Source organism: Thamnophis elegans, chromosome 5, assembly GCF_009769535.1.
Source record: "Thamnophis elegans isolate rThaEle1 chromosome 5, rThaEle1.pri, whole genome shotgun sequence".
NCBI classification, from domain to species: Eukaryota; Metazoa; Chordata; class Lepidosauria; order Squamata; family Colubridae; genus Thamnophis; species Thamnophis elegans.
Genome location: NC_045545.1, coordinates 20,077,973 through 20,097,913, shown reverse-complemented (window position 1 = coordinate 20,097,913; position 19,941 = coordinate 20,077,973). Strand labels below are relative to the sequence as shown.

At 38.8% G+C, this 19,941-nt stretch overlaps 1 protein-coding gene across 3 annotated transcripts in view; it reads right to left on the bottom strand.

Moving 5' to 3' along the window:
* Positions 1-655: 655 nt before the first annotated feature.
* ADGRL4 (adhesion G protein-coupled receptor L4) overlaps positions 656-19,941 on the bottom strand; it is a 106,618-nt gene continuing 87,332 nt past the window's right edge. For all 3 annotated transcript variants that reach the window (XM_032218832.1, XM_032218835.1, XM_032218833.1), the window contains 3 exons: positions 7,471-7,562; positions 5,309-5,477; positions 656-2,067 (listed from right to left, as the gene is read on the bottom strand). In XM_032218832.1, the coding sequence (XP_032074723.1) occupies positions 2,005-2,067; positions 5,309-5,477; positions 7,471-7,562 (324 nt within the window). In that variant the 3' untranslated portion in view covers positions 656-2,004. The remainder of the gene's footprint in view (positions 2,068-5,308; positions 5,478-7,470; positions 7,563-19,941) is intronic.

Sequence of the window (19,941 nt, the reverse complement as noted above, 5' to 3'; positions counted from 1 at the left end):
CATCTGTAACTACATATGGCACTTGGCTTGGGCATTTGGCTTGGGCACCATGCTCTGGAATGACCAGTTTAAATTCCACTAGCATATGCTAAAACTTATCTGGGTTGGGAAGATCCAATGCATACCTTGGGCAGTATCAAATTAATCCTGCCTAATGAGATTCAGTTGTTCGAGACTACCAACATTACTTTGGCAAAGGAATTGGGAGTCCTTCTTCATTTTAGCAAAACAAATCACATTGTCTCCACCATCTGATTCAATTCATTAAACAAACTTAAATCAATTCACACAGGTCGAATTACATGGCTATGCTCCTCTTAGTAGTAACAGGTTGACTTAGATCAGGGGTGTCAAACTGACGGTTCACAGGCCAGATGCATCATGCACAGGCCAGGCCCACCCTAGCTCTGCGAAGGGGAAAAACATCGTGAAACATCATGTGACAGCAGTGTGACACCGCGAGTTTGACACCCGTGACTTAGATCCTACAGTACTTTGGAGTTTTGATAACTGTCTCCCACTTGGTGCCACTACTAGTTTCATCACAATAACAGTGACTACCATGTTGGATGTGGGGGTGGGACAGTGGTGGGTTTCAAAAAAGTTTGGAACCTCTTCTGTCGGTGTGGCCTTCTTTCTGGGTCCACTGGTGGAACCTCTTCTAACCGGTTCGGTAGATTTGATGAACCGGTTCTACCGAATAGGTGCGAACTGGTAGGAACCCAGCTCTGGGGTGGGAAGACATTAATATCATGAGTTTTTACCATTCTTCAGGTAATCTCTCTCTCTCCCTCTCTCCCCCTGCCTCTCTCCCTCCCTCCCTCCCTCTCCCTCTCTCCTCCCTTCCCCCCTCTCTCTGTATCTCTGTATGCAACTGGGTGAAACTTTCAAAGGGTTATGTTGGGACATGGCTTCCACAAAGTTTTAAGGAGAGGTTACTTTGTAAACTTTTCCTTTCAAATACTTCCCATACTACTCAATGTTGTGACATTGGCCTAATGTATATTTTAAGGCAGTATTGCACAAGAAAAGCTTTTCTCTGAATACACATCTCTGTCAAACATAAGGAGCCCCACCTTTTCTTTATAGATAGGTTGTTTTGAGTAAAACATTTGAGGTGGGAATAATGAATACCGATAGGCTATGTATCATTATTGACCATGCCATGTCAGAAACCCCCACTAGCAGATCATTGACTTTAAAAGAACTGCATGGGGCAGATTTCCTTTATATCCCTAACTCTGTATGGGTAGACACAGATAATCCTCCTTCCCTCCCATCTGGACAGGGTTAGACGATTTTTTTTTCAACCTTGGTGCTTTAAGACAGGTGGACTTCAATTCCTAGAATTCCTCAATCAGCATGGCTGAGTGAGGAATTCTGGGAGTTGAAGTCCAGCCATCTTACAATTGTCACAACTGAGAGCTCCTGAGCTAATAGACGCCTTCCATCTAAACTTTCAGCTAGCAAAATTGCTGTATGTTTTCCCCTTATGATCAGAACTAAAGAACTGCTCACTATTTTCTTAATTTAGCTGCTTTCAAGACAGGACACGATATTTTGACCAAGGTAAAACTTTTTTTAAACACTGTAATGGTTGTACTCTCTTTAAACAGTAATAAGTGAAATTATTTCATTTCCAAGCATTAGATATGAAATGAAGAGTCAATCTGCCAATAACAACAAAAAGCTTTTCACCTTGGATTCACTTTTCCCTCTTTTGAGCTTTAGTTGTTTGCCCTAAAGAGTCCTGGGCACCTTTAGAAACCTTATTTGTTACACAATAAACCAGTCTGTCTTGTACAGATATGCAGTTTTTGTACACAATATAGTGTGCCTGAGTGCACATTTAAGTACAATACCTATACTGGAGAGAAAATAATTGATTTAAGAGAGATGACAGCTCAGCAGCTCATTTCATACTTTCACAATATAGCAATTTTTCGAAAGCCTCTTGTTTTCTGCTTCCTTCCACAGTGCTGCTCATCTTGGCTTTCCATCAATTTACCTCAAGCATCTAAAACAGCAAGGGACATTTCTGAACAGTCTGGAGTATTCATCCTGGATCTAAAATGAAAAAAAATACAATGAGCACCTTGGCTTACTAACAGGTAAATATATATATGTTTTAAGCGTCTTCTACCAAATGTGGCTTATTCTGTGGATAATTTGGCCCTGCAGGGAATGAGAAAAAGATGCTAATGAGATTTTGACAATGTAAGTTGTAGGACATTACATAAAAAGTTTCAGTCTGGAATCAAATGACTATAGTTAGTGAACCTCTTTAATTATTTGATAGGATTACTGCTGTATAATTTGAAATGCCTTCTGAAATCTCAGACCTGTGTTATATAAATCAGATTTCAGAGTCTTAGTACATGGCTGTGAATTATGCATGTGCATGAATTATTTTATTCAAGCAGGATGACAATTCTTGGCTCACTTTTAAGTATGGAGCACCAACTAAATCAGACTCCAACATTATTATAATGTGTTTAATGTGTGCATTTCCAACTCTCTCTAGTTCAGATTATATTTTTCTTTAGATCTTATTCAAATCTGAATCAGGTGTTTAAGGCCTGCATGGTACGGCTGTGGAGAACAGCTATTTGTTTATTTATTTATTTATTCATAAACTTTCCAACTGATTTCTAGGGAGACTATTATGCTTGCAAGAAATTACTAGTCACTTGATCCCAAACATGCTGTGGGTTTCTTTATATCTGTTCTGGTAATTCCTGGTTAAGTTTTTTTTTTAAATTATCAATTTGGAAACTTAATATTTTTTTTCAAATATGAAACAGCAAGATATGATTCCTTCTTTCTTTAAACTGTTAGCCTTTTGCATTTGTGCAAATAAACAAAAAACAATCTTCCTCATCATTCTATCAGTCAGTCAGTCGATCAGTTTGGTCCTTGTTACTTTATGATGTGCCCCTATCCTCCTATAAAAAGGAGGTGGACACCTAAATCCTGTATGCCTAGAACAAGTTCAGAGAAGTGGTGTTGTTTTGACAAGGGTTAGACTCTTTTATAAGGTCTCTTAACAGAGGCAGCAGTTGCCTTGTTAACTATTTCAGAAAGATATAAATATATAAGGGTGTCTTCCCAAAACTTTTGCCCTTCACTGCAAAGGCACCCCACAGACTTTTCTGTTCCAGTTTTTATGCATGCTTTCTACTTTCTGTTAATAGAATTTTTGATGTCAGGATTATCTTCGGTGTCTCATTTGAGATAAGATGTGTTCAGTAATTCTCCCACCTGTCAAGAGAAGGGAAGTGGGGATGGAGGGATTCTTTAGACTACACCACCTTATGAGAAAACGATTCAACAGTCTTCAAGAATGTCTCACCTGCCTTGATCATGCAGGTGGGGGAAGAAGATGATTGCTAAAAAGATGCTCCGCTTCCTTTTGTTTGTGAGAATATAGGGAAAGAAGCAGGAGGGGAACAGGTTCTTAGAGCCTATCAGACAGAAACCATGGAACTGGAGAATTAGGAGCATCAGACTTGTTTTCTTATTCTCCTCCCGCTTCTTCTCTTGCCATGAGTGGCAGGAAAATGGTGGGAGAAAATGGCATTGTGTTGCCACTTTTCCAATCCAAAGAAGTAAAGATTGCTAAGGATTAGAAAACTGACAGCAGAAGACTTGCTCAGATTTATCCTTGCTTGTGTTGCTAATACTGGTGGGGGGAGAAATAGAGAGGCAAGAAGGAAAGAGCCACTTTGATGCCATATAACTAATTCCTAGAGTGGTCATTTAATAACAGTTCAACACCATGGGGGTCTTCTCTTGTCAGTTATTGTTACCCAAAGAGGCTTTCCCCACTCTTTTTCTTTCTCCTTCATTTTTCTTGTGCCAAGACTGAAAAGGAATAGCACAAAGTAAACCAGAGTCAAGGATGTGGTGGCTCAGTGGCTAAGACACTGAGCTTGTCGATCAGAAAGATCAGCAGTTCGGCGGTTTGAATCCCTAGTGCTGTGTAACGGAGTAAGCTCCCATTACTTGTCCCAGCTTCTGCAACCCCGTTCAAAAGCATGTAAAAATGCAAGTAGAAAAATAGGAACCACCTTTGGTGGGAAGGTAACAGAACTCCATGAGTCTTCAGCATTTAGTCAAGCTGGCCACATGACCATGGAGACGTCTTCAGACAGTGCTGGCTCTTTGGCTTTGAAACAGAGATGAGCATCGCCCCCTAGATTTGGGAACGACTAGCACGTATGTGCGAGGAGAACCTTTACCATTACCTAAACCAGGGTACTGTTTTAACATTTTATCAACTATGAGCTGCAGCTCAACATGTGCAGTCTGGGTATACATTATTTTTTCCAAAGAGAGATTGAGGTAACTGAGTCTGCTTAACCTTCGGACAAGATGCTTGAGTGAATATGCTAGCACTTTTCAAGTATCTGAAGAGGCTTTAAATATGTTCTCTATCATAGATTGCAAATTATGGAATAAGGCCCTTCATTAATAGATGTGCAGACTTAGATTGAATGTTAGGCAAAACTTTTTATAAGCAAGAGCAGTTTGATAATCAAGCAGTTACTTATGAATATGACAGGATATATATTTCTTTGGGATATTTTAATTTAGATTACTGCACTGAGCAGATTATCCTGCATAAGATGTTGAACACTGTATAAATGATGGAACATTAAACATAATTACCAGTATTGCCCTTATTCTGTGGGTGGTGGAACAGTGCAGACATCAGGGATGTTTTCTTTATTAGTTTGGTTTGCAGTTTGAGTACCAAGACTACTCCTTGGAAAATGCAAGTAGTAGTTTCAGAGAAGGTTCTTTTACTGAGACTGGGGCTTGGGTGACTAATCATCCAATCAAACTTTCCAAGAGCCAATTTTATTCAAGCTCTTCTGAAACAGCTCTGACTTTCAAGTAGTTGCTATTTACTGGAAGGAAGGAAGGAAGGAAGGAAGGAGAGAGGGAGGGAGGGAGGGAGGGAGGGAGGGAAGGAAGGAAAGAGGGAGGGTGTTAGCATTCCTGGGAAGATTTAGAATTGGCTTTCCACTGAGGGAGGCAGATGAAGGAAGACAGAGACTAAGTAAGTAAGTAAGTAAGTAAGTAAGTAAGTAAGTAAGTAAGTAAGTAAGTAATATATTGACAGAGAGGGAGGGAGGAAGGAAGGAAGGAAGAGAGGGAGGAAGGAATATATTGACAGAAAGACAGGGAAGGAGGGAGGGAGGGACGGAATGAAGGGTGGCAGTAAGGAGAAGAACATTTTTAGGATAATTTTGAATAAATGCACCTCATGGTCTATTTACATATATTAGAAAAAAACCCTTACTTTTCGTGACAGCACACAAAGAAATATAAAGATGAACAGTCCCTGAAATGCATTGAAAACTGTGAAAAGATATGCCGTGGCCACTGATCCCTGAATGACATGGAGCACGCCAAAAATCCACGTAGCCCCCAGGAGAAAAAGGAGAGAAAGTGCCCCTCGTGCACAGGATCTAGAGAGAAGGGAAAGAAGAGCTGTTAGCCTTGATTTTCTTTCTACTTCCTTCCCTTAAATGTGAGTCACTGACAAACTTTTGCGTTCTGCACTGCAATGGCATGGTTTCTGCTTTAGGGTGTGCTGCAGTGCCGTGGCTGGAATAAAGTTCCTATTTTGTTTTCTGAGCAGCCACCAACAAAAGTGGAAACGCTGATGGCTTTTAAACACTGGCTGTCTTAATCTTCAAATCTGTTTTCTCTAGTGTGCTGCAGAACCATATGATTTGATTTTAAATCTACTATTGGTGCAATTCCCCAAGGTAAAACATATGTCTGTTATGAAGTATACCCCCTAAGAAACCTTGGGAAAAAAGAAATGTATGGCATGCTCTGAGGTCAGCATATGTGCCAGGCATCAGAGGGAACTTTTGGGCTGTTTCTCAGGTTCAGCCTCAGAGATAGTTCTTAGTTTGTTCAAAATACAGACTTTCTTTCTCCTTATTCTGAAACGATTTTGCTTTCACGAGGCAAAGGAAGTTTAAATTGTTTTTTTGGGGGGGGGTCAAGATATTGACTCCCAAACAGCTCGCAGATCTGTTCCCTGAGATTGTTTCTCTCTTCTTATGTTAACACATTCTAGTGTAAGTTTCTCCAGCTTTGGTCATGAGCGATGACAAATTACACAGTGTGCTCTTGAAGTCATTAATTTTCTGTTTCCTTTGCAGCCCACTAATTTTGAACTTCCTTTGCAGAAAGTTGTTTCTCTCTCTCTCTCTCTTTATCTGTATCTTTCTCTCCCCCCCCCGTGTCTGTCTGTCTCTCTCTCTCCCTGTCCCCCCCTCTCTCACACACAAATCTCCCACCCCCATCATCTCTATTTTCATGCTGCTTCCTTAGGCACTATAACCATTTGACTCCATTAGACTGGGCTCTCTGTAAGAACTGATCAGGTGGAGAATGGGAGCAAAGTGATCAATCAAAGAGCTGCTAAATCCTAACTATAAATCTAGTGCAATGACTTGAAACAACGTGAATGTTTCCAAGCAACAAAAACAGTAAGTTGCTTTCAATGGTCCCTATAGCACATTCCAGCTTTTCCAGCACAAATGCTTTTCAAGGTCTCTATAAATCAGTTTTAAAGAAAACAGATTGATGGAAAAATCATAGCAGCTCATGAAATTAAAAAAAAAAGAATAACAATAAAAAAGAAACCCCGGTGAAGGAGGAAAAAAAAATATGGAACACCTATTTCTAAAAATCTCTCTGGAAATAGAGTGAAACATCAAAAGCCCTACCGAGAGTTTAGAACAAGAGAGTTAAACATGTTACTTACTAAAGAGCCTCATATCTGGTTTTTTTTAATGCAATATGAAAACTATAATCTGGCTTGCAAGAGTAAAATGGTCATATTAGCCAGAATCTCATATTTGTTGTTAAAAAAAAAATCTCCCAAAGCTTTAACTCTGAAGGATGATCTAGAGCAGGGTTGTCAACTCCTGGCTCATGCGCTGGTCGTGCCCACTCCTGGTTTAGTGAAGGGGGGAAAAGTCCAGATATGTCACGTGACACCGTCGTGATGGCGCGAGTTTGACACCCCTAATCTAGAGGGACTATCTTCCCAGCCGATAGCTGCAGAAGCAGACTACTTAGCAACCCAAGTTCGAAAACTTAACATATCTTAGAAATATTGATACAAGAAGAAATAATGTTTTTGCAAATGTCTCAGTATTTTGTGATGTCAGGATATCTTTTTGTTTCACTCTTATTTTGCTCCCAAGAGATCCTTATAAAAGGTAAAATATCAATATTCTTTTGTAAAGAAAAACATCCTGTGGAATTTAGGCATTGGTCAGCATAATAAATACTTTAAAGCAATACAGTGAGGATGTCCTTTCTTATTACATTAAGAAACTGAAAATGCTCAACAGAATTGTAGTTAGCTAAGACTAACATTGCTTGGTAGCAATTTAAAACATGCTGCCAAAGAATTCTCTCAAAGTTGATTCTTACCTTATATTTTCATAGCAGCTAACTTCTGGCTTTAGCATGGCTGTTTGACGAAATACTTTATAGATAATTACTCCAAATGCCATCCAATTCACCTTGAGAAATATAGATTGAAGTTTTAGTTTAGGGGAAAAAAAGCATTTCTAGGTCACATTTACACTTTTTCCATTTAGAAATCAACTAAATAAGTCCATTTGATGTATTATTGAAGAAGAGCCACTTTATAAAGCAGAGGTTAAGTCCTGTACTTGTGCAAATCAACATTATAAAATTCTTTTTTTTAAATCTCAGCTTTATTAGTTTTCTTACAATTGAAAATAGGAAAAGGAAACATACAAAACTGATTAGTGTAGTGCATAGAAACCATATTTGTAATTAACTAATCATCACAAGGTAGTAAATGGCACAGATAGTGGAAAAAATAAACAAAAAGAACCTGAAGGGGGAAAAAGATATTGTATTTTGTCAACTTTTGCATAGTACTGAAAACAGTATTTACATTTGTTATTTAAAATATATCATTCAATTAGGACCATTTATTTTCTTACTCAATAATGTCCAAATATATATAACCACCTTAGGTGCTGAAAATATCACAATACTGCTATTGTAATTGGGATGAAGTTCTTGCCAAAATTTCAAGGGAGTCAAGTAAGAAATATAACTGGGTTTCCAATAGCACATAACATAGCACATGTTTATTCTAATATATTGCATTACTGACATTAGCAAATAAGTGATATAGTTTAAAATCAGGGAAATAGAAAGCACTATAATGAAATAGAATAGTAATTCAATGTGTTTTTCAAAGCAGTCTTTAAATGTTTTATAAATGAATTGGTAAAGTTATTTGGAGAGCAGAAATTCATCCTAAATTTAACTAAAATTCAAATATTTATCTTGGGTTTTAATCCAAATCATATTAGACAAAGATTAACCTAAAATATTTTGCATTCCCCTTATTATCAGAAATACAACATTAATAACAGGGTGTATTTATAGAAACTTTGAATGCAGAATATAGAAGTATAAGAGGATTTTGGAATAAATTTACATTAAAAGATTCTGTGTTAATCTGGCAATACCTTTCTCTTCATCAAGCAATGTAGTAAAAGATCAGAAAAACAAATGAATATTGGTTTTTTTTTTTTTGTCATTTATAGGCCGCCCTTTTCCCTGAGGGGACTCAGGGCGGCTTACAATTCGTGGGAAGGAGTGCAAGACAAAACATAAAATATGTGAATAAAATAAAATAAAACAGTAAAACACAACATTCATTCAACATTCGGGTGGGGCGGATTAGGATCTTATCCCCAGGCCTGACGGGATAGCCAGATCTTAAGGGCTATGCGGAAGGTCTGGACGGTGGTGAGGGTACGAATCTCCACGGGGAGATCGTTCCAAAGGGTCAGAGCTGCTACTGAGAAGGCTCTCCTCCGCGTAGTCGCCAGTCGGCACTGACTGGCGGATGGAATTTGGAGGAGGCCTAATCTGTGCGATCTGATGGGTCGAAGGGAGGTAATCGGCAGAAGGCGGTCTCTCAAGTACTCAGATCCACTACCATGGAGGGCTTTATGGATGGTAAGTAGCACCTTGAAGCGCACCCGGAGATCAACAGGTAGCCAGCGCAGCTCGCGGAGGATAGGTGTTATGTGGGCGAACTGCGGTGCGCCCACAATCACTCGCGCGGCCGCATTCTGGACTAACTGAAGTCGCCGGATGCTCTTCAAGGGCAGCCCCATGTAGAGCACATTGCAGTATTCCAGCCTAGAGATCACAAGGGCTCGAGTGACTGTTGTGAGGGCCTCCCGATTCAGGTAGGGCCGCAACTGGCGCACCAGGCGAACCTGGGCAAATGCCCCCCTGGTCACAGCTGACAAATGATAGTCAAAAGTCAGCTGTGGGTCCAGGAGGACTCCCAAGTTGCAAACCCTGTCTGAGGGGTATAAAATTTGACCCCCCAGCCTGAGTGATGGAACATTGGCCAAATTATTGGGAGGAAAACACAACAGCCACTCGGTCTTGTCTGGGTTGAGTACCAGTTTGTTAGCTCTCATCCAGTTCTTAACGGCCTCAAGACCCCGGTTCGTCACGTCCACCGCTTCATTGAGTTGGCATGGGGCGGACAGATACAACTGTGTGTCGTCCGCGTATTGATGGTATTTTATCCCGTGCCTCCGAATGATCTCGCCCAGCGGTTTCATGTATATGTTAAATAGTAGGGGGGATAAGACCGAGCCCTGCGGCACCCCATAAGTTAGGGGCCTCGGGGACAATCTCTGCTCCCCAACCAACACCGACTGCGACCTGTCCGAGAGGTAGGAGGAGAACCACTGTAAAACAGTGCCTCCCACTCCCACCTCCCGCAGTCGTCGCAGAAGGATACCATGGTCGATGGTATCGAAAGCCGCTGAGAGGTCAAGGAGAACCAGGATGGACGCATGGCCTCCATCCCTGGCTCTCCAGAGATCATCGGTCAATGCGACCAAAGCGTTTTCTGTGCTGTAACCAGGTCTGAAGCCGGACTGGAAGGGGTCAAGGTAACTAGCTTCCTCCAAGGACCGTTGAAGCTGGAAGTTAGTTAGTTTCTCTAAGTTTGAAAATATTGAAAACTGGTAATTGGTTAGAAATGTTATATTTGTTTCACTAACAACTAGTAAAAGAGAAATAAAACATCAGCATACAATGAATAACAGTATCTCATATCAGACATATGAGATAACAGTATCCCATAGGAGACAGGAAGAGTTTATTCTTGAACAATAATACTTGAGCTATTTTTCAACTATCCCTATCAAATAAACTGCCTGAAAATGAGGTTACATTTGCTTCAGCGGTGGGATTCACTTACCTTCCCTACCGGTTCACAAATGTGAACGTATGCACCACCTCTGTGCATGCACACCGCCTTCTGCGCATGTGCAGTGCTTGCACATTACGTCGGGATGGGTGGGCGGAGCCTCTCGCAGCTGCCGCTACTGGTTCACCTGAACCGGAGAGAACCGGCTGAATACTACCTCTGATTTGCTTGTCCCTGTGAAGTCACAATGGCTATTTCCAGTTATAGGAAAGGGAAAGAATTAACTTTTTCTTCTGAGGCTGGACACTTCATAGGAACATATCAAGACCAAAGGTCTTGGAAGCTCCTCAGCAAAGCACATTTTCTGAAAATTATCCTTTATTCCTGATGCTACGGTAGCTAGAAAAAAACATTAATCTTTTTTCTTCTTCACACTACAAATGATGTTTCAGCCTGTGCAGCAGTTATTATGGACAGCAAATACTCACACACAATATCACAAAACTAAAACAAAACTAAGAGCAGTAAGGACCTAAACCAAGGACTATTTGTGTAGAGAGGTGGAAGGACTTTCACCATCTGGAATTCTTTAATTTAGAACCTTGCTCTTGAGCATGGAATTGGCTTCAATCATTCCTCCCAGCTCTATGATTTAAATTAGCTATGTTTTCCTTTGTCTTGGTTTTTAATTTAATCCAAAAAGGAATTGCAATGGTTGTATCTTTGAGGTAAACATTATGGGCCACAACAACTCTGTGACATTCTAAAATTGAATGTGTATCATGAACTATACGTAACCCTTCATGTTGGCCATGCTTGCGGGGGCAGCTGGGAAATGTATTTTATAATCTTTTAGGTTTTGGCTTCTGCATCATGATGAACTAATATATCTCAGAGACAATTCTAAGCTAAAAATTGGCAGCCAGGAATTGAGCCCTGGCTGATGGATCTTCTTTGAGATAAGTTGTGGGATCACACATTTGAGTCCTGGATGGTAGTTTAACACAATCCTAGGGGACTTGTATGTAATTTACGAGTAGAGCTCTAGCAGCCGAGGAAGAAGGCATCGTAGTCACAACCTTTGACAGATTGGAAGGAGTATTTAACATTTAAGCAAAAGAGATACCTATGCAATTCAGTCCAGAAGGCAAGAGATTTTTATGAAATAAACTGAAATGTTTAAATGACACTATCAGTTAATGCAAAAGGGAAAGCCATTGGTCCTTGATGCTGTTCCCACTATTATACTAGTCCTATTCTGGTTACACTTTCAGTCCTGACACAGGATTCATCCATTTGAACATTGAACATTCATGGTGCTAGGTCTTCAAAAGAGCTTCCATAGGTTCACACTGCTGCAATTTATTCTATTAATGATTTTTGCATACTGAATTACTGGAAAGATCTAATATAAAGCAGCCAAAAGAAGATTATTTGGGTCATGGAAATGACGCCCATCAATCAATCCTCACTTTAACAATAATATTCTCTGGTTTACCTGCAACTTAAATGTAAAAGCTACACTGATCACAATGTAAATGAGACTTAAAATTAGACTTTATATTTAGGTTCCACTTTTCATACTTTGGTAACTATGTATCGATCTAAAAATCAAAACCTTTTAATCCCTTTTTTAATTAGATAAAATATATATTCCCTTTTGTTAATGAAAATATCTGGGGTGAGGGGGTGCATAGAATATTATGTCAACAGCCCAGGCAGAGCAGAACTGAAGGGAGAAAAGATTGTTTCTTGTTGAATAATAAGATAATATAGCAGACTATCGATTAGTAACTGAATACATGAAGGGAAAAATATAAAGATATAATAATGTACTAAACTAGTATGCACTCTTTATGGGAATATTTTTATGCTAAAAGGATAGATTGATTTTATTTGTCCTCAATATTCATGATCCTTTTCTGGTTTTTGCTGTTCTAAACTTTTCTATTATTTTATTTTATTTTGTTTTATTATTTTTTGTGATAATAAAGCACAACAATTAATCCAATAAAACCAAATATGTATTCTTGGGACAGGACTCAAAATGGAAGGCCAAATAACCTTTAGTTTCGAATTTGAACGAAGACTCCTAAGGAAGATGGGTTAGTATAAGGTAAAGGTTCCCCTCGCATATATGTGCTAGCCGTTCCTGACTCTAGGGAGCAGTGCTCATCTCTGTTTCAAAGCCGAAGAGCCAGCACTGTCCGAAGACATCTCCGTGGTCATGCGGCCGGCATGACTAAGTGCAGGAAGGAGCATGGAACGCTGTTACCATCCCACCAAAGGTGTTTCTTATTTTTCTACTTGCTTTAAGTGCTTTCAAACTGCTAGGTTTTCAGAAGCTGGGACAAATAATGGGAGCTAATTCCATTTTGCGGTGCTAGAGATTTGAACTGCCAAGCTGCTGACTATTCTGATCGACAAGCTCAGCGTCTTAGCCACTGAACCATCTTTGGGCTAGTATAGAAATGGACAAATAATTAGCATCTCACAGTGCAAAAATTGTTATTCGCTAGACAATGATGGGAAAGGATGGAAAACATTTCATGAACAGAGAATGGACTGCATACATATCCTCATATATAAGAATCAGAACTCATATGATTTCTATTTAAAATATCCAACTTCTTTCCAGTTGTAATTATTATGGCCCCCAGAGCGAAGAAGGTCTGCTGTGGGTTTGAATTTGTATTATTAAATCTTTCAAATTTCTTTGTCCCTGTGATATTTACCAAGACAAAGCTGTCCATATTTTAGTTTATATTCTTTGGATGATTTGATTCAGCAGCTTTCAGTATAAACAACAACAATGAAATAAAGTATCTTTTAAATGAAAAGTTATTGAGCTCTACAGTATATAAATAAATCCTCCAGTGTTTTAACTCTGTAGTGCCTGTTTTCAGGTGCAAGAACAGCAAGTACGAATCACTGTAATTCTGAGTTCCTCGAGAGAAAATCAGAAAGCCACACAATATCCTAGTGTGTTAGATTTTGCATTAGGATCCATGACTGACTTGTAAGACATCCAGGCAGCTCCATATTGAGCTCACATCTGAGGAATACAAGGCATTTCATCTCCTATTGGCAGTTTGTTTAAACAGCTGGCTTTGAATGCATTTCTTGACTTATGTTGGCATACAGAAAAAAGAACTGAATTTTGATTTGCCCAGCCATAGCCTTTGTTGTGAATTTTTTTTTAAAAAAAGGCCTGGAAGCATCTAGTCATTCTCTGAAGCCATTTCCCCTAGGCATTTAACCCCCCCCCCCCGCCACATATATATGATATATTTCATCAGCTCAGATTCAATAGGAAGACAGTTTTTCCTGTCTATCAATAAGGATTAAAGGATGCTGGGTGGAGGTGTATTCAAGCAAGAAATGGTAGAATGTCTTAGGTTGATGAAAAGACATTGGATCCTGTGTCAGTAAGTGAGATAAAGGGTGGAACTAGGAGAGTGAAGTACTTAAGTGAGAGATTAGTTAGAAAGAAGAGAAATGAATGAGGGGTTAAATAAAATAATGAGAGGTTAAATAAAATATACTAGCTTGGAAAAGATAGAATGTTGCATTACAGGAAAAATGAATTAAAGTTTTTCCCCCCCTCTATTGATGTCTCTGCTTTGTTTTCCCTTTCAGTACACAAATCGTTCATATCAGATCCTGCTTGAATATGCCCACTGACTTTAGGATGGCCTATAGGCAAATAAAAAGTAATAATTGCGCATTAAATGAGAAACAAAGCAATCTTTCAAACATCTTGCCCTCCCAGATTGGCTGCCACCTGCCTGATCTGCAACAAGAATCTGAAGACTTGGCTCTGACAGTGGTTGGGGGCTCCACTAGAAGAGTATCACATTGAAGATGCTTGATGAGCCAATAGCAGATAGCACTTAGGCTTATAGTGCCTTACAGCCCTCTCCAAGCAGTTTACACAATCAGCATATTGCCCCAACAATCTGGGTCCTCATTTTTCTGACCTGGGAAGGATGGAAGGTTGAGTCAACCTAGTAGGATTTGAACTGCCAAATTGCAGGCAGCCGGCAGTCAGCAGAATTAGCCCGTAATACTGCATTCTAACCACTAAGCCACCCCAGCTCCACCCCAGCTCATCCCACTTCTTCCCACTCCATCTGTTAGACATAATTTGTAATTTGTATTTTTATTATAGTTAGATATATATGTCTGTATGGTTTTATTGTTTTCTTGTGAATTTTTTAACTTTGATTCTGTCATGCATGAATGACCAGACCCACATCTGTAGAGTTCATTCAGAGTTAACTACTTTATTGTTCTGTGCCAATTTCACAGGAATCTTGTCCCAGCCTAGAGACTAGATAAAGTCCAACAGCATCCAAGAAGTGTGTATGTATGTGGGGAATTCAGACCTGGTCTTCTTCTGTTTATGTAAGAACTCCAGCTAAGTCCTCATTTCACTCCTCCTCCTGAATGGCACAACTGCTTTCCAACATTCTGACTTTTAACTTGTACATTTTAACCTTGCTTTTAATTTCATATCTAACTGTAAATTTAGTCCTATTTTATGTCATTTTTTAATTAAATCACCCAGAGTTACTCTGGTGGGATGGGCAGTGTGGCAATTTAATACATGAATAATTCTTATGTAATCATTTCAAGAACGCAGGCTGAGATAGCTAGTATTTTCTCCACTTGATTAGTGAGGAAGGATAAAAGTTGGTTACCAGCCAACACCAGGAACCCAAATCTTTTTCCTGTTCACAGTAGGGATTGTCTTAAAAGATAGCCATAGCTTGCCAAATCACTTCCAAAGCCAGTGCCAAGGATACAGAAGGCTTATCAGTAGTAAAAAATGAAACAAATTCTCAGTGTCAAAAACCATGTAGCATTTTGAACAGCAGACTAGAAGAAAAGGCAGTTATATATACATGCTTTTCAAGACCCAAGATGTTGCTGATGTACAATATCATCTAATGTCAGAATTAACGCTGGATTTAAGGGAGCCATTTATAATATTCTTTTTCTACAGGGATAATATAAAGGCACCTAATTTTCATGGAAGGACTTTGCAGATGCTCTTGGTCATGGTAATATCCTAACTCCCATCAAGTGTCATGTTTTCTTCTACAAGAAATACTTTAATCCATTATTGGAAGGGATTTTCTTAGTTTCTCAGGGCTAAAAGGCTGGAGATATCATTAGCCCATAATGTTGATTTTTGTCTCTTTTTAGGAAAAAAATAGAACACTTTTGAATTTTTCAAGGTTTACCCTAAAGGGTCATAAAACTCATAGCATTTAGAAAATTACTGATGGCAGTTTTATTTCAACCATGCCTTCAACCTTACTTAAATGTCATTAGTATCCATCTTGGATGGTAATTTAATATATTAGTTATAATTATGTTTATTAATTATAATGTATCATAACTTTACTCCAAAACTTTTGATTTTGTTATATTCTAAAAACTAAAATAAACAGGAAAAGAGAGAAAAAATAAATAAAAAGGAGAAAGGAATAGTTCTATTCCTGGCCATTTGACATTCTTTCCTTATATCTCCATGTGACATTTCTCTCATGAAAGTAATAAAGTATACATGCCATATTTTTTAAAAATATTCTAAGGAGAAAAAAGGATTTCTTGATTAAAAAGAATACTTCATTCTCAAACATTGCACATTTGCCAAAATGATTCACAGAAACATCTGTGAAAATTATTATGTGCCAGAAATGAAAATATATGGTGGTAACATAGAGGTGAAAAAGTAGTTGAAAACGAGCAGGTTAAAATATGGTGGGATTTCCAAATACAAAGTGATCAACTTTTGGCTCACCTAGATTTCAACCATATTTGAATACCAGGTAGTCATTGAGATATGACTGCTATTGTACACAAAATTTCTGTTTCTAAGCAAAGCAGTTCTTAAATGAGTTTTGCACCATTTTGTAATCTTTTTTTGCCACAGTTGTTAAGCCAATCACTGCAGTTGTTAAGTAAATCATGGGATCATTAAGTGAATCTGGTTTCCTTCATTGACTTTCCTTTTTGGAGCCAGCTGGGAAGATTACAAATGATGATTATATGACCCTGGGGTAGTGCAACTGTCATAAATACATGCCAGTTGCCAAATACCCAAATTTTGATCAAGTAACCATGGGGATGCTACAATGGTCATAAGTGTGAAAAATAGTCACTTTTTTCAGTTGTTACTTCAAATTGACACTAAATGAATGGTGGTATGTTGAGGACTAAGGGGGTCAGCATTTACAAAAATCTGTTAATGCATATAATTTGGGGGCGGTCTGGCTCAATGTCAGAAGACACAGTTTTCTCATATAAGGCTAAATTTTCATGTATTTCAACTTGGAGCTCTAGGTACCAATTCTCAAAGTTACCTGCTTAATTAAACAAGCACTGTATTGTTCATCAGTACAAAATACAATACATGTTTACATCCTCCCTCTGCCCCCCAATAGGCTTCAACATTAGAACTTGCAACCAGATATGTAGGTTGAGCCTTGCAACTTTACGACACATGAGTGTTCTGTTTCATTTAGTTTAATGGTTTATTTTCATATGCATTATTAAAGCAAATATAGCAGAATAGCAGAAGAATAAACTTGGAAGGAACCATGGAAGTCTTGTAGTCCAATCCCCTGCTCAAGCAGGAAACCCTACACAATTTCTGACAAATGGTGTTGGAGCACCTACAACTTCTGGAGGCAAGTCGTCCCACTGATTAAGTGTTCTTACTGTCAGGAAATTTCTCCTTAGTTCTCTGTTGGTTCTCATTTTGATTCATTTCCATCCATTGCTTCTTGTCCTGCCTTAAATTCTTAAGTCTTGTGCTTGCTGAGATGAAGTATGCACATTTACAACTATACCCCATTATTAAGAGTTGCGGGGGTGGTGCACAGCTGACAAGGCTGGCAAAGGAAGGCTATTGCCATTCTGTTTGCTTCCACAATATGCTGGAAAGATGACACCAGGTGTCAATTTGGTAACTGGGGGCATGGCTAACAAAGGGATGCCATCTTCATTCTGCTGTAGCTCTAAGACAGGCACTAGTAACTGTAGCTGAAATTATGTTTACGATACATTATTGTTGGTACAATGTAGGTTAAGTTCTCATTTTCAATTCTTCCATTCTTATTATTTCTACATGTATCACAAAATAGGTTGTATACCTGCCTTGCAGAGGTAGGGGGAAAGAAAAGTATTATGTATTAGCAAAAGTAAAGTACAATTTCTTATATCCGATGTTAGCTAAATAATTCTTTAAATAGCATAATTTAGGTGCAACTGAAGAAGCAGTAATTATTCTAAACATGAGCATATTCAAAGGGAAGAAACGGAAAATGTGATTCCTCTCCAAATCTTCCCAGTAATAAAATAATATTGAAAGCTGTATGTTATGGAAGTGAAATACCTAAGCATGAGACTTTTATGGCACTGTTTTTGTATAGAAAACAAACAGCCTAGGAAAGAGATAATTCTGAAGATTTTGACATACTATTTCTTAGTCTGTTCAGCGTTTATATATTCAAAACTTCAGAAATAAAACTTCCAATTCATCCCTTTTTCACCAACCTAGACTCTCACTCAATAATTGATGAAACTATCTATATGCTGATGTTAAATTTCAGTAAAGCAGAGAGAAGCAAAGTTATCGCCTGCTGCTTTTTAAAGTCACATTCTTTCTTTCTCTTGCTTTAAAAAAAATCTATTTAGATATGTTTCCTTAAAACTATCTGATGTCACTATACAGACATCATTCTTCCCGTGACCCTTATTATCAATGTTAGAAATAATAAGCTAGAATTCTGAAGTGCAGACTTGCGTGAAGAGAGGAAGATTTTTGTCTTCTGGCTAATGGCTGGTGAAATGAGGCTGCTTCGGGGCTGCTTCCATCAGGGTAGACGATAGTTAAATTGATAACTATGCAATGGTTTAAACCAGTCAATAAAAATGTATGCCATATTAATTGCCTGAAATTGCCCGCAAGCTGTCAGTCAACAAAGAAAGTATGTCTGCTGCCTTATTTGTCTCATTATCATCTCCCAGATGGATACACCTACCCAAATGCTTTAGCTATTTGTCCTAGTCTGACACAACTGGAAAAATGTTTAAGAACAACAACAGGAAGAAATGCTGATGGCAGAGACGAGATAGAAGACTAAGCAGGAAAGAACAATCTTATAACGGCACAGCCATCCTTTTAAATTCTAGTGGATGGAATCTGCACTCAAACCTGGTGAGAGGAAAAAAATATGGCCATCTTCAAAAAAAACAACCTTAGGGGAAAGTTGCATACTGAAATGTATATGTGACAGAAATTTGCACCCAGAATTAGAACAAAATGCATATCGTTAGGGAAAGCTGCACATTTATCACCTGAAGATTTGGATATTTGTGTTTATTTATCTTGGGAATAAGAATATTATTTATTGGCCAAGTGTGACTGGACACACAAGGAATTTGTCTCTATTGTATAAGCTATCAGTGTACATACAAACAACAAAGTGATAAATCATAAGATGCCAATAGGAGAAGCTAATAGAAAAGATGACAAGGACAATAGTAATACAGCCCTCCTAGAATAGAATAGAATAGAATAACAGAATTGGAAGAGACCTTCCCCCCTAATCCAACTCCCTGCTTAGGCAAGAAATGCTATACTAGTTCAGACAAATAGTTGCCCAATCTCCTTTTAAAAACTTTCAGTGTTGGAGCATTCACAACTTTGGAGGCATGTTGTTCCACTAATTAATTGTTCTAACTGTCAGGAAATTTCTCCTTAGAACTAGTTTTTCTCCTTGAGTAGTTTCAATCCATTGCTTCTTGTCCTGCCCTCAGGAGCTTTAGCAAATAGCTTGGTTCCCTCTTCTTTGTGGCAACCCCTGAGATATTAGAACACTTCTATCATGTCACCCAGTGCTGGGATGCTGCTGGTTTAACAACTCATTCGATGAGCTCATCGAATGTGTGCAGGCATGTGCCTAAAGCACTTGTGTGCAGCGCTGAAAATGGAGCATTTAGAAGCTCAGCTGCTTACCTTCCAAGTCAGCAACGGTAAGTAGAACAGTAAGTGGGGGGGGGGAATCAGCTGTTCTGCACAATGGAGATGAGCTAGAAAGCAGGAAATAAAGGACATGATAGGGCGGGGGTGGGTGGGCAGGCCAACTGATCATTGGAGCTACTGGTTTGCATGAACGTGTCCGAACTGGCTGAATGCTACCTCTGATGTCACTCTTAGTCCTTCTTTTCATTAAACTAAACATACCCAATTCCAGCAACTGTTCTTTATATTTTAGCCTCCAATCCCCTAATCCTCTTTGTTCTTCTTCTCTGCACTCCTTCTAGAGTCTGAGAATATATGAGTAAATATCTTTAGGCATGAAACAATGCTGTGGGAATTAGGTGTTTATCAGAGTGATGGCATTGTGTGTGTGTGGGGGGAACCTGTATTTGTGTCTGGTGTCATAGATTTGGCATGCAATGCCCTGTCGTGGCATCCTGAGGGCAGAAGTTTTTATGTTCAGGATCGTCCTCAAAATGGCATCACCGGTGGAGCCTCGGTGACATGTTCTCTAGTAGTTATTTATCTTTGTAAATGGAATAATCAAGAAATTCTGTAAAATGGATTAATAATGGAATATATACAACATTAGCTTAAATGGATATAGATTTATAGT